The 12,977-nt window shown below is 44.6% G+C and overlaps 1 protein-coding gene across 2 annotated transcripts in view; it reads left to right on the forward strand.

Annotated features, from left to right (window-relative positions):
* Window positions 1–817: 817 nt before the first annotated feature.
* The window catches only part of KDSR (3-ketodihydrosphingosine reductase), a 38,191-nt gene continuing 26,031 nt past the window's right edge, over window positions 818–12,977 (forward strand). Inside the window, exons 1-5 of one of the 2 annotated variants that reach the window (XM_057526727.1) lie at window positions 818–1,069; window positions 6,086–6,175; window positions 8,188–8,244; window positions 12,619–12,684; window positions 12,877–12,972. In XM_057526727.1, the coding sequence (XP_057382710.1) occupies window positions 962–1,069; window positions 6,086–6,175; window positions 8,188–8,244; window positions 12,619–12,684; window positions 12,877–12,972 (417 nt within the window). In that variant the 5' untranslated portion in view covers window positions 818–961. The remainder of the gene's footprint in view (window positions 1,070–6,085; window positions 6,176–8,187; window positions 8,245–12,618; window positions 12,685–12,876; window positions 12,973–12,977) is intronic. The other variant, XM_057526726.1, reaches the window with a different exon arrangement.

Consider the following 12,977-nt stretch of genomic DNA (forward strand, 5'->3'; position numbering starts at 1 on the left):
TGAGTGATTACCTAGGGCCGGGCCAGGATGGGGAGGAACTGGGGGTGACTGTGAATGGGTAAGGATTTGTGTGCGCGTTTGGGGGGTGTAACTAAATGTTCCAAAATTGACAGTGGTGACAGTTGCACAACCCTGACTATACCAAAACCCATTACCTATGCACTTTAAATGGGCGAATTGTCTGGTGTGCAAATTAGATCTCAAAAAGCTTTTTTTCTTTTTTAAACCCTGCCTTGGTAAAGAAGATGACCTCTGAGCTCAACGAAACTGAATGATCTGGGCGATTTAAAAAACTCCATGTTAAAGCTTTCCCGGTCCTCTGCAAAGCGAAAGTGGGCTGTGACCATTTTCTAAGTACGCCAAGAAAATATGAAATGGAGCCCGGGATTTCAAAGCTCGATCCCCGGCCTTCCATACACTAACGAGGTGCCGACATCCCGGAACCGGGGCTTAGAAAGCTCCGACCCGCCTCCTCCGGCCTCGGGCGGACGGCACCCGGAGCCACGGCGCGGAGCGGCCCGGCCCCCGGGAGCGCGGTTCGGGAAGGCCCGGCGCCCGCTCTCCGCGGTCCTAAGAAGCACCCTTGCCACCAGCCGCGAGCGTCACCCAGAGGCGCGCCGGGGGGGCGCCGCCCGGGCCCCGTCCGCTGCGCGCTCGAGGCAGCCCATCTCGCCGGCGGAGGGTGCAGGACCCCGTGCCGACGCTGGGAGCTCGGAGACCCTAAGGGACCCTCCGCTCCATTGGGCGGCGGCCGCGGCCCTCTAGCCACTGGAAGCGCCGCCCCCCGCGGTCGCGCCCTTCGGAGGCTCCGCCTCTTCCCCTCTGGCCGCCGCCCCGCCCCGCGCCGCGAACCCAAACACCGGGCTCCCACTGCGCGCGGCCGCGCGTGATCGCCGGCGCAGCGGAGCCCTAAGCGCCTGTGCCTGCGCCGCCCGCCCCAGGCCCCGGCCTCGGCCGAGCGATGCTGCTGCTGGCGGCCGCCTTCCTCGTGGCGTTCGTGCTGCTGCTCTACATGGTGTCTCCGCTCATCAGCCCCAAGCCCCTCGCCCTGCCCGGGGCGCATGTGGTGGTGAGTGGCCTCCTGTTGCTGCGCCGCCGCCTCCCGGCCCGCTCGGCCGCCCCGAATCCCGGCGCGCCGGTCCGCGACTCAGGCCGGGCCGCCGACGTCCCCTTCCCCAAATGGAGGGTCACTTGCCGCCGTCCGCCCCGGCACTGTCTGTTCGGAGGGCCTCGGGGACCCGCCCTCCGCTGCCTCTGGCTCCTCCCGGGGCCGGAGAGCGGGGCGGCGCGGGCAGCGCCAGCGAGCTGGGTCCCCGCACTGCAGGGGCTCGGGAGGCGCTCGTTAATCCCCGGGGCATCCCTGGGATCTGGATATTTTTGTCCTCGGGTTTCCCGATGAGTCAACTGAAGAACAGAGAGGCTGAGAAACTTTGCCAAGGACACCGCGGTCGGTGGCGACGCCCGGCGAGGCGCGCGGTCCCGGCGGGGTCGCAAGGAGGCGGGCAGCGGGGAACCGGGTCCCAGCCTCCAGGACCCGCCGAGGCAGCTGGGAACTGGAAGGTGGCCTGTGCGAGTGACAGTTGCCAAAGGAATCCGGGAAGTGACTCACCTGGGGGGGTGGGGTGGGATTGCTCTAAACCCGGTGGGCTGGCAGTCCTGGCTAGCGGTGTTGGGTCGCTTCTGTCCAGTCTACACTGCCTGTCTCTTGTGAGCTCAGCCTGGGTCGACTGACTGCTGTCCCAGTGCAATCCTCTGCCATCGTTTTGGAGTCAGAGGGATGAGCCGAACGACCTGGCTAGTTAGTGCTTCAGGAATGAAGGGGATGTGGATGGATTTGGTTTGTTTCTTACCAGAAGCTCATGTCTTCAAGGATCCCTTTTCTGCAGGTGGGGCACCTTTCTTAAACAGAGGGAATGCCTTCTTACCAGCGCCCAGCACGTCACATTTTGCTGTGGCTTTCTGGTCCGTTTTCTTACTTGATTTTCTCACAACCCCCGGGGACATTGAGGCGGGAGGTTATGAATAAGCAAAATTAGTTACTCAGCTGGCAGTGCAAATCCTCCTGGTGCCAGAGGTGACATATGGGTGTCTCCGCTAAAATCCGAGCCTCTTCACTGAACTGGGATGGGATGGAATGGTCATCGCTTTTAGTGTGCTTTAAATCGGGACAGAGTTTGTGAATGGGGACATATATTTTCTTTAATTTCTCTCAGAAAACTATTAGTGTTTTTCCAACTCCTGCTATTTCTGATGTGGAAGATAGAGGAGGAAGTGAGTGTAAATTCATTAGAGAGGGAGAGAGGAGCAAAATTTTACAATCACGCTAAAGTCTGAAAGTCACATCTGCAAGAAGACTTCTGCCTCAAAAGCGTGGCTTTAAAAGTTGGATTTTTCAGAAGTGGTGTTTGCAGAGCATAACTTGTAAAAATGGAAAGTCAAAGCAGTAATGAAAAACTTCATTCAGTGTTTATAAGGGACTTTCAGTTGATGTTGACTCTGGTCCTACCAGCCCCATCATGCTTCTGCAGGCCGTAGATAAGATAATAAACACATCTGCTGGGGTAGATCCCGAAGAATTTCTTATTTTCACCCTCCCGTTTTAATATGCCACTATAAATAATGTGAGGATGGCATGAATAATTCACATGATGTCACCATCTGTCTTCTTTTTTAATGTCATAAAAAGAGTGAAAGTGTAATTCTTTTTCTTGAGATTTGTTATGACTAGACCCAGTCGTGTTAGAAAAGGGGCCAGTGTTTAGAACGTCTTGCTGATGGGGAAGCATGAGCAGGCTTAGGTCATAACTTGTTTTGTTTTTAGAGCAATTCTGATAAACTAGTGTTATCTCTCTAATTACAGTGGTAAACCTATTCAGCAAGTCTTACACAGTATATACTTATTTAAATCAGCTGTCTTTTTTAAAAAAAGCTGTTTAATTGACTTGGTGAGAACTAGAAAATCAAGTCCTCCCGTTTGGAGAGGTGGGTGGGAGTAGCTGTCCTTGCAGCAAAGCACCCCTTCTGTTGCCCTCAGTAAGAGGTATATGGTGCGATTAAAGAGATAGTAACATTTAAAACAATATTTGCAATGAACAGTAAGAGGGAGTGACAAAGAAAGGAATTAAACTGTTATCCTTAGGGTCTCACATCTCAATTTACCAATGGCTGGGCAACTCAATACATATTCACCATTTTTCTCAGCCATTAGGAAAATCTCTTATGTTTTCTTATACCATTCAAGAGTAACATAGTCTAGATGGACTTATATATATTCTTAGATACCGTCTATGAATTAGCTGGCTTGGCCTAGAAGGTCAGTTTCCCATGAACCCTGACCCAAAAGTTGAAGTCTTATTCTTGTTTTTATGGACAGATCTTATAAGGTTAACCCTGTTCTTTGCTGTGCAGTGATTTTACATAGCTCGCTTACCTATTACAGTCTAGAAAAAAGCCAGCAATAATCAGAGTAGCGGGCATCCTCATGGCACTTCAGAGCATATAAATTTTCTCAATAACCTCATCGCTTCAGCTTCTATCAATTCATTGAATAACAAATAGGGAGATTTTACTTACAAGTTTTTTTTGGCATTGTATTTTGTTTTCAGGGAAATGGCATCGTACACCATTTTGCAAATTAATGTAGGCAAGTATTTATTTAGCAACTGCTTATGCAAAGTGCTGTGCTAGGAATGAGGGCGATAACTTGGACTTGGTGCTTGTTGTTGGGGAACTTAGAGTCTGGCGAGGGAGCTAAGGCAGGTACAGAAGTAACTGCACGAGGTAGAAAGTGACAGGCAAAGGACAGGACAGAGGGCCAGAGTCCGGAAAAAATTCTTGGAGGAGGAGACGTTGGAACTGGCCTCTGCAAGTTAGGTAGGATTTGGAAATGCAGCTGTGTGGGAGATGTTGAGTGGAGGGACCTCTAGGCAGCAGGAACAACATCATGAAACAGCCAAGGACATTTTTAGGGATCTTGCTAATTACTATGGAATTGGAATATCTGGTGAAAATTAATAAGCCAAAACTACCCATGAAATATTTCAATAGCAAAGAGGTCCTCAGAGGCAACTGCTAGCTGGGGCAGCAGGTATATTTTTACAGTAACCGGTAGATAATTGGTTAATTTTCCCAAAGAAATCCCTTCATTAGTGAGAAGTTGAGGCTCAAGAGAAAGTAGGGGCGTCCCATGGACAAAGGTACATTGTGTAGGAGGGTGTCATGATGATTTTAAAATCATGAGATCAATTGGTCGGAGATGTTCTTTACAGCATGATTTATATCTAACAGTAAAATATTCAAAATAATCTAAATGTCTAACTATAGAGAAATAGTTAAATATGTTTTGATACGACTGTTTAATGGACTATTGTAAAGCCTTTTAGTTTTTTAACCTCAGACATTACAATATAATGTTTTTTAGAGTAGGATGCAAAAGTGTGTAAGGACAGTTGCCTCTCTGACACTTGCTTTCCCCCCTCACCTGACAAATCCAGGCCCCCTACTCCCCTGGCCCATGTTATATGATGTGTATAGGGAAAATGACTAGAAAGATAATGTTACATTCGTATTATTAAATAAAATATATATTGAATCCTTCCTATATGCCAGGCACTGTACTAAGCGCTAGGAATACAGTGGGGAGCCAAAATAGAGTTGGTATTTTTATGGAGTTTATGGGGTGGTAATGGAAGAGATGGTTGTGAATCAAATAATCACACAAGTAAAGGCATGGCTGTTTGATTATGGAGTGATGTAAAGCAAAGAAAAAAAGGATGCAGTGCTGAAAAGTGGGTTGCGGTGGGGTAGAGGGCAGTCCATGAAGGCTTTCCTGAGGTAGTGAGGTAGAGCTGAGATCTAATGGGTGAATCGATGCCAGTTAGATGAAAAGAGGGGAGGAGAGCATTCCTGGGAGGGAAAATAGAATGTGCAAAGGTCCTGTGGTTGGAGAGAGCATAGAACCAAAAGACAGCCAGTATGGCTGAGCTATAGATGGTGAGGGTTAGACTAGTGCAAGAAGAAAAGCTTTACTTTTCAGTATTTCCATGTGATCCTGTATTACTTTATAATAAGCTGTTATTTAAAATATCGTTAAGTATGTGCAAGTGATTATTCTTTTCATCTCCTGTAGAGCTGGTCATGCATAGGAGATGTGTAGTAAAGAAATGGTTCAGTTGGGTTTGGACTCAAAGGCAGACTAGTGCATTTTTTTTTATTTTTACTTTTTAATTTATTTTATTGAAGTATAGTTGACTTACGATGTTAATTTTTCCTGTACAGCAAAATTTTTCATGTTTTTTTCCATTACGGTTTATCACAGAATATTGAATATAGTTCCCTGTGCTGGACAGTAGGACCTATTCTATGGATAATAGTTTGCACCTGCTAATCCCAAACTCCCAATCCATTCCTCCCCCACCCCCCTCCCCCTTGGCAACCACAGGTCTGTTCTCTGTGTTTGTGAGTCTGTTTCTGTTTCATAGATAGATGCATTTGTGTCATATTTTAGATTCCACATATAGCGATATCATATGATATTTGTTTTTCTCTGTCTGGCTTACTTCACTTAGTATGATAATCTCTGCGTCCATCCATGTTGCTGTAAATGGCATTCTTTCTTTCTTTTCTATGGCTGAGTAGTATTCCATTGTATATACATACCACATCTTCTTTATCCATTCATGGATGTTTAGGTTGTTTCCATGTCTTGGCTACTGTAAATAGTGCTGCTGTGAACATAGGGGTGCATGTGTCTTTTCGAATGATCAGACTAATGTATTGTTTATTAGCTAGATGTACAGGGCACTTTTCCCTCTCGTCCCCCCACCGCCACCACAGTGAACTCAGAAAAATACCTTAGGTGTGCAATTGATAGCTCAGTACTGGAAACAATGCAGGCCCCACTGACAGTGTAATCTTTTCATGTTTGCACTTAAACTCCATTCATTAGGTGTGGGATGAAGATGCTATAATAGCTGAAGATTTAGTTCCTGTAGGTTGGGTTTTAGAGCCCATCATAGTTACTTTAAATAAACTTCCCACAGAAGGGAAATTTCAAGTGCTAAGATTTCTTAATTTCTGCTTTTAGGTTACAGGAGGCTCCAGTGGCATCGGAAAGTGCATTGCTATCGAGTGCTATAAACAAGGAGCTTTTATAACTCTGGTTGCACGAAATGAGGTAAGTCTTCTAGCTTCATTACTATCCACCTACTAATTCAACGTTACATTATTCACAGAGGCTATGTGACCGTCAGAGTGTTCACACCTGTGGGGAAATCGCTCACGTCTGTGGTTGGAGGTGTGATTCCTGAACCACTGGTTATTTCTTGTGTTTGGGACAAAGACTTCTTGGCTGAAGTCAGGTTAGATCCACAAATATTTTTTCAGTGCCAGCACCTCTTAGGCAACATCGTGGACACTGCAGATCTAGGAGCGGGCAAAACCTAGTTAAGCGCACACCTGGCCACAGGAAGCCGGGGGGCCGCCACCTCCCCGGAGGTGCTGACAGCGGCCATCGTGGGGCTGGTTCCTGAGTCCTGAAGGATGGCGTGTAGATGTTTCTCTATAATTTGCTTATGACATGATCTCCATCTCTAGTGAAACCCAGACCCTGCAGGGGAATCTCACTCTTCCCCAGGAGTTTAGCAAAACATGTGTCTTTCTGTGCCGAGTCACAAGGTCTGTTTTTCTTTCTTTTTTTTTTTTTAAGTGTCTGTTATTCTTGCCAGAGCCCAGAGCAGTGACACTGTATTCCCACGAGCAGTCATGGCGTCCCCTTGCTCTATGGGCGGGGGAAGGACCACGGCGGTCCTGCCCAATGCTGTCGTTCTGTGCTTGGCCTAATTGCTTGGGTCATAGTGGGTGCTCCAGACATCTTTGTTGGATGAAGAAAGGAAGGGAGGGATGATGGAGAGAGTGGGCGCTCCAGGGCGGCATCGTTGATTGGGGGTTTTGGCTTCACCTGGGAACAAGGAGGGTGGTACTGCGGTGGCTGCCAGGTAGGGGTGCCCAGCTGAGCAGGGCCCAGTGGGGATGGCAGGTCACGGAGGGCCCGGGGGAGATGTGCAAATAATGACACAGAATTAGGCTTGGGCGTCCATCATTTCTTTTCAAAATGAAGAAAGGCAGAATTAGCTACCTTTTATTTATCCCCTGACCCCTCCAACAACGCACCTGCTTTGGCATTGAAACCACCTTCCGTGACTGAAAGCACGACTGTGATAAAATGGCATTTTGTGAGATTTAAACAATGCTGATATTTGACAAAAGGCAGATGAAAAGCGAGGCGGGGAGGCCAGCATTTCAGGTGCTCAGAAGCTCATTCTGTGGTCCTGGCATTGCTGGAGGTGAATGAGCCTTCTGGCACTGAGAAAGTCTTTATTTTCTAATGTAATTTTCTCTTCTGATTTTGGCAAAGTCAGGTGGTGTACATCTTTATTAATAGAATAATATAATTTTATTATAGGCATATTCTTGTTTAGAAAACCCACTTGTATTTCAGAAGGATTCCCCCCTCCTTTTGTTCTTCTCTGCTGTCATGAGGTATTTAAATTTCAGCTTTTATAGCAAATTAAGGCACTGTAAACCGATCTCTGTCTTCTTGAAAATGACTAAAACAAGCAGCATTGACACCTTGGAAGAATTACACAATTACATGTGTTAGCTTTGCTTGTCCTCAGAGTATCTTTGAAAGTATCCAGGCATAGGTTTACCTAGTCCGTCTAATAACTGATTTTGACTATATTTGCTTTTTAGTAGAGGAGGAAAACATTGGACGATCTCGTAGGAAAGCATTCTTGACATGGAATCACATGTACCCTTAAGTTTGGGAAGCACTGCGTATCAGTATGGTTGTTCTTGTTTCATATCTAAGTGACGTCAAATTAAAACATTTATTAGAATTGATAGGGTGACCCTTAGCAATTAATACTGATAATAGGGATTTTGAGGTTCATTAATTTTTATTATTATCTTTCTCTGCAATGAATTTAAAAACTTGCTTTCACTTAGTCATAGCTTAGCATATGTTACAGCTATGTGTCCACCATAGCTCTGCAATATGGGTGCTGTCCTGCGTGTTTTTTGGCATTTAATAAATCCTTGTACAAATAATTGCTTTTTCTCTTCTTTTAAACAAACAAGTGGACAAATAGACAATCAGTAGAATTAATTGTTCTCTGTTACTTTCAGGACAAACTGTTGCAGGCAAAGAAAGAAATCGAAAAACACTCTATTAATGATAAACAGGTAAAAATCACTGTCCTCATGACGCATTTTCTATACTAATCAACACAGGTGTGCAGAGGAAAAGAAGAGGTGCTTCAACTGTGAATAGTTCACTGAAAGCACGTAAGCTTTTCCTAATTAAAATACATATTAGGCTGTCTTTAAAAAGATGAAATTATTTGAATTGTCTAGGATTTCATGTTATTACCAAAAACAATGTATAGACTCTAACACTACCAAAAACAATGTATAGACTCTAACACACACACACACAAATGATCAAATAACAGAATGTTTTCCTAGAAAATGATTTCATTTCAATTATTTATTTAAATTAAGGGAAAGGAGGTATTAAAATTTTTTTTTGGTTGTGGAATTTTTTGATGAATAAAATGGAATGTGTATATATACAATGTGTATTTTAGTATAAAACATAATAATAAATTGATAGCCACACACTGATCGCCAGCTTAAGAAATGGCATTTACCAGGGCCCCCGAAGGCTCCTCTGTCCCCGCCATCAGCCTCATCTTCCTGTCTCATTCCTAGAGGCAGGCAGCCCCCAACTTGATTTTTGTGTTACTTCTTCCATTGCTTTTTAAAAATAATTTGACCATAAGTGCATGTGACACTAAGAAGAGTATTGTTTACTTCTGCCTCTTTTTGAACCCTATGGCATCATTCTTATTTTGATAGCTTTATTGAGATATAATTCACATACCATAAAATGTACTGATTTAAGGTGTACAATTCAGTGGTTTTTAGCTTATCCACAGAGTTGCACAGTTATCACCAGAATCAGTTGTAGAGTACTTTCATCGTCCTGTAAAGAAAGTCCATATTCATTAACAGTCACTCCCTGTTCTCTCCCAACCCCCTCCTAGCCCTAGGCAATCACTAACCTACTTTCTCTCTCTAGGTTTCTATGACATCATTCTTTGTGTACTCTCATGCAACTTTATTTCTTCACCTGATACTATTGTTCAGATTCCTCTCTGTTGCTGTATAAAGTAGTAGTTCATTCTTTTTTTTTTTTTTCCTGCTGTCTAGTGTTTTCTTGTATGTATAGACTACCTTCCATTCATCAGTTCTACTGTTGGTGGATATTTAGGTTGTTTCCAGTTTTCTTGTTAGTTTGCTTTGTTTCTTGCTATTACTGAAGTTTATCTCTTTGTGCACTTGTGCAAGAATGGAATATACCTAGAAATGGAATTGCTGAGTTGAGCGTATGCATCACCGAAGTGTTTACACTCTCACCAGTAGTGGTCGTTGACTCTTTGCCAATGCTTGGTATTGGCAGACTTTCTAATTTTTCTTTTCTGATGAGTTTTAAATGGTGTTTCACTGTAGTTTTAATTGCCTCTTTTCTTCCCACAAGAATATATTAGAGAACTTTGCATGTCAATATAAATAAGTCGGCCTCATCTTTTAAAACTGCTGTGGCATAATATTGAGTACCCCAGAGTTTATTTAATCTGTTGCCTCTTGTTGGCTACTTGTTTTTTTTTTTCTTTTGCATTCTATGCTGCACATAAAAATCTTCATCCACCTCTCTTTGTGCACGTATGTGAGTTTTTCTCTAGTACCGTGGCCTCTGCCTGTATCCCCTTCTCTGAAGCCCACAAACATTGGCAAGCTGCCAGCTCAGCAAATCTCCCCAGTTTTTTGTTTTTTTAAATATCCCTGTAACTTCTGATAGAGAATGAAACATCATCCAGGACCACAGATCTGAAATGTCCTGGCTGAAGGCCAGTCACGCCTGCTGCTAGCACCATCTCTGCTCTGGGCTTCTTCCTCATTATTCCCACTCCTTCATCTATCAGAAGGCTTCAGGTCATGTGGAAAGTTCTTGACTTGCACATCAAGGAAGGCGAAGATCATCTGGCCTGGGCTGGGCAAGTGGGAGCGTGATCCTGCCACTGGGCCCAGAGCTGGCTTGTTACTCCTCTTAGCAAAAGCAGTGCCTTGGGGGCATTCTTTTTCCAGGTAGTTTGTAGACATTTTTTTTGAAATGTCACTGACCTGTGGTATAGGTTTTATTCACAGTAAATGATCTAATACTGTATGAAAAGGCATGTTTAAAATTAATTGTATGATTCCTACTCTCTTTTTTAAAAAATGTCTTCTGTATGATGATGGGATAAAATTCAAGGACAAGCCCTCTAGTCTGGAATATTCCAGGTTACGTTTGTGAAGGGGCTTGTTTCCTTTTCATAGGAATTTAGACCATTAGGATGGGGTTCCTTCTTGCATTAAATACAACTTCCTGCCTGATGTATCGGTCCTAAGGCAACGGGGCTCTTTTTATCCAACCCTTTGGCCTCACTTCTCACATCGTGGCTTCTTAGAGCTGGAAGGGATCTTGCTCGTCACTAGCCTGTGACACTGTTACCGTACAGGTGAGACCACTGCAAACGTCTCGGGTTCCGCTCAGCTGGTGAATGAAGGGACAGGATTGGAACCCCGGCTTCCCCAGTGCTGCGCCTGTTCTTCCCACCACATCACACGGCCTTGGACTTGCAACTGCACCTGGGTGCCTATCGTGGGTGTGTGCGCCCTTCCGTACACACATGCTCTGTCTGCCTCTTAGCTTGGCGGCCAGTCTCAACAGGGAGGAAACCATGGAAAGTCTGAGAAACTGCAAACACCCTTCTGCTTCTCTCAGTGACCTCCCTGGGAACATAGAACATTTCCTATGTCGGAGGCCTAAGCTCTGATTTGAAAACATTGTCTGAAAAGGAAAATTAAAACAGTAGCCCACTGTCCCCATTAGTGTTCTTAATTTCTATTTCATAAATTTCTCTCAAAGTAAGCACCGAGGGACTTCCCTGGTGGTCCAGTGGCTAAGACTCCACACTCCCAATGCAGGGGGCCCGGGTTCAATCCTTGGTCAGGGAACTAGATCCCACATGCATGCCACGACTAAAAAAGATCCCGCATGCCACAACTAAGACCCAGCGCAGCCAAATAAATAAATAGATAGATAGATAAATAAATACATACATACATACATACCCCAAACAAAGTAAGCACCGAGATACATGCTTTTTCCCCCTTTTCCCCTTCCTCCCTCCCTCCCTCCCTTCTCTCCCCTCCTTCCCTCCCTCCCTCCCCTCCTTCCCTCTCTCCCTCCCCTCCTTCCCTCCCTCCCTCCCTTCCTTCCTTTTCAAAGACTAAATGGCTGAGCTCTTCCCACCATCCCTCTGTGCTGTGCATCCCTAAACATGGCCAGGTTTGTACTAGGTGGGCTTGGACTCAGCTTGGTGACCCCTCATCTAGAAAATCTGTAAATGGCAGGTCAGTCCAGAGTCAGGGACCTCAAGCAAACCTCAGAGTGAACCAAATGTGACCTGGCTCCCCATCGGCTCCCACAGGCCCAGACCTGCCCTTGTTCTAGTAAGATGCCACCGCCAGCCTAGCCTCCCAGCCCGGATGGACTAAGGAGGCTTCTGGGAGTAGATCCTGTTGACTTACCTCTTTATTCCACCTACTGGTATTGAATCCCAAGAGGGCAGTGATAGCTCTCATATTGCTCCAAGAGGAGTATTTTTTTAAACGTATTTATTAAGTTTGCTATTATTTTTTTGACCACTTTATTGAGGTAGGATTTGTGTACAATAAACCACACCAATTTAAAGAGTTCAGTTGGATGGCTTTCGACCGATGTATCAATATATGCTTGTGAAACCACCCCTGAAATCCAGGCACACAGCATTTCCATCACCCCTGGAGTTTGCCCTGCCCCTCTGCACCCCGTTTCTCCCTCTACTCGTGGGTGCACGTGGCTTCTGATGTACTTTCTGTCACTATAGGCTAGTTGCATTTTAAGAGGAGAGTTTTTACATTTCTTTTCTGTTTCTAGCTTTACTGAGGCATACATAGACAAAAATTGTATACCTTTAAGGTCTGCAACATGACGATTTAATATACGTTTACACTGTGTAATAATGACTGCAAACCAGTGGATTAACACGGCCAACACCTCACATAGTTACTGCTTTTGTGTGTGTGGTGAAAACACTTCAGATCTACTCTCTTAGCAGATTACAAGTCTACAGTACAGTATTAATAACAGTAGTCACTATGCTGGGCATTTGATCCCCAGAACTTATTCATCTTCCACCTGAAAGTCTGTACCCTCCGACCCGCATTTCTTAAAACATTCTTTTGAGTTTGCTCAAAAGAGTTTTCTGCAAGAAAGTGCTCCCCCCACCCCATTTGCCTCTCCTAATTGCATTGTCAGCAGATTTCAAACCCTGCAATCTGTACCTCCAAAACTGGACTCCTTATCTATTGGAAAAATATTGCCTTTAATTAAAAAAAAAAAAAAAAGTTCTTTTAAAGGTGGTTTCAGACCCCTGCATAGCTTTGATTATTTTTTTCTCTTTCTAACAGGTGGTGCTTTGTATATCAGTTGATGTATCTCAAGACTATAGCCAAGTAGAGAATGTCATAAAACAAGTAAGAGGTTGGGTTAATTGGAATTAATCCGCCCGCCTTTTGATTGGTTTGCTGTTTTGGTGTGTGGCTTGAAGTTGACATATCTTACCTGTAGATTTAATAGTTTTATAGATTTTATTTATTGGCATTGATTGGCTACTAAGGGGTTCTTTTTTTCTCTTTCTTAATGCCCACTCTGATAAATTTTTCCAGGCACAGGAGAAACTGGGCCCAGTGGACATGCTTGTAAACTGTGCAGGAATGTCACTTGCAGGAAAATTTGAAGATCTTGAAGTTAGTACTTTTGAAGTAAG

Source organism: Balaenoptera acutorostrata, chromosome 13 (assembly GCF_949987535.1).
Source record: "Balaenoptera acutorostrata chromosome 13, mBalAcu1.1, whole genome shotgun sequence".
Lineage (NCBI taxonomy): Eukaryota > Metazoa > Chordata > Mammalia > Artiodactyla > Balaenopteridae > Balaenoptera > Balaenoptera acutorostrata.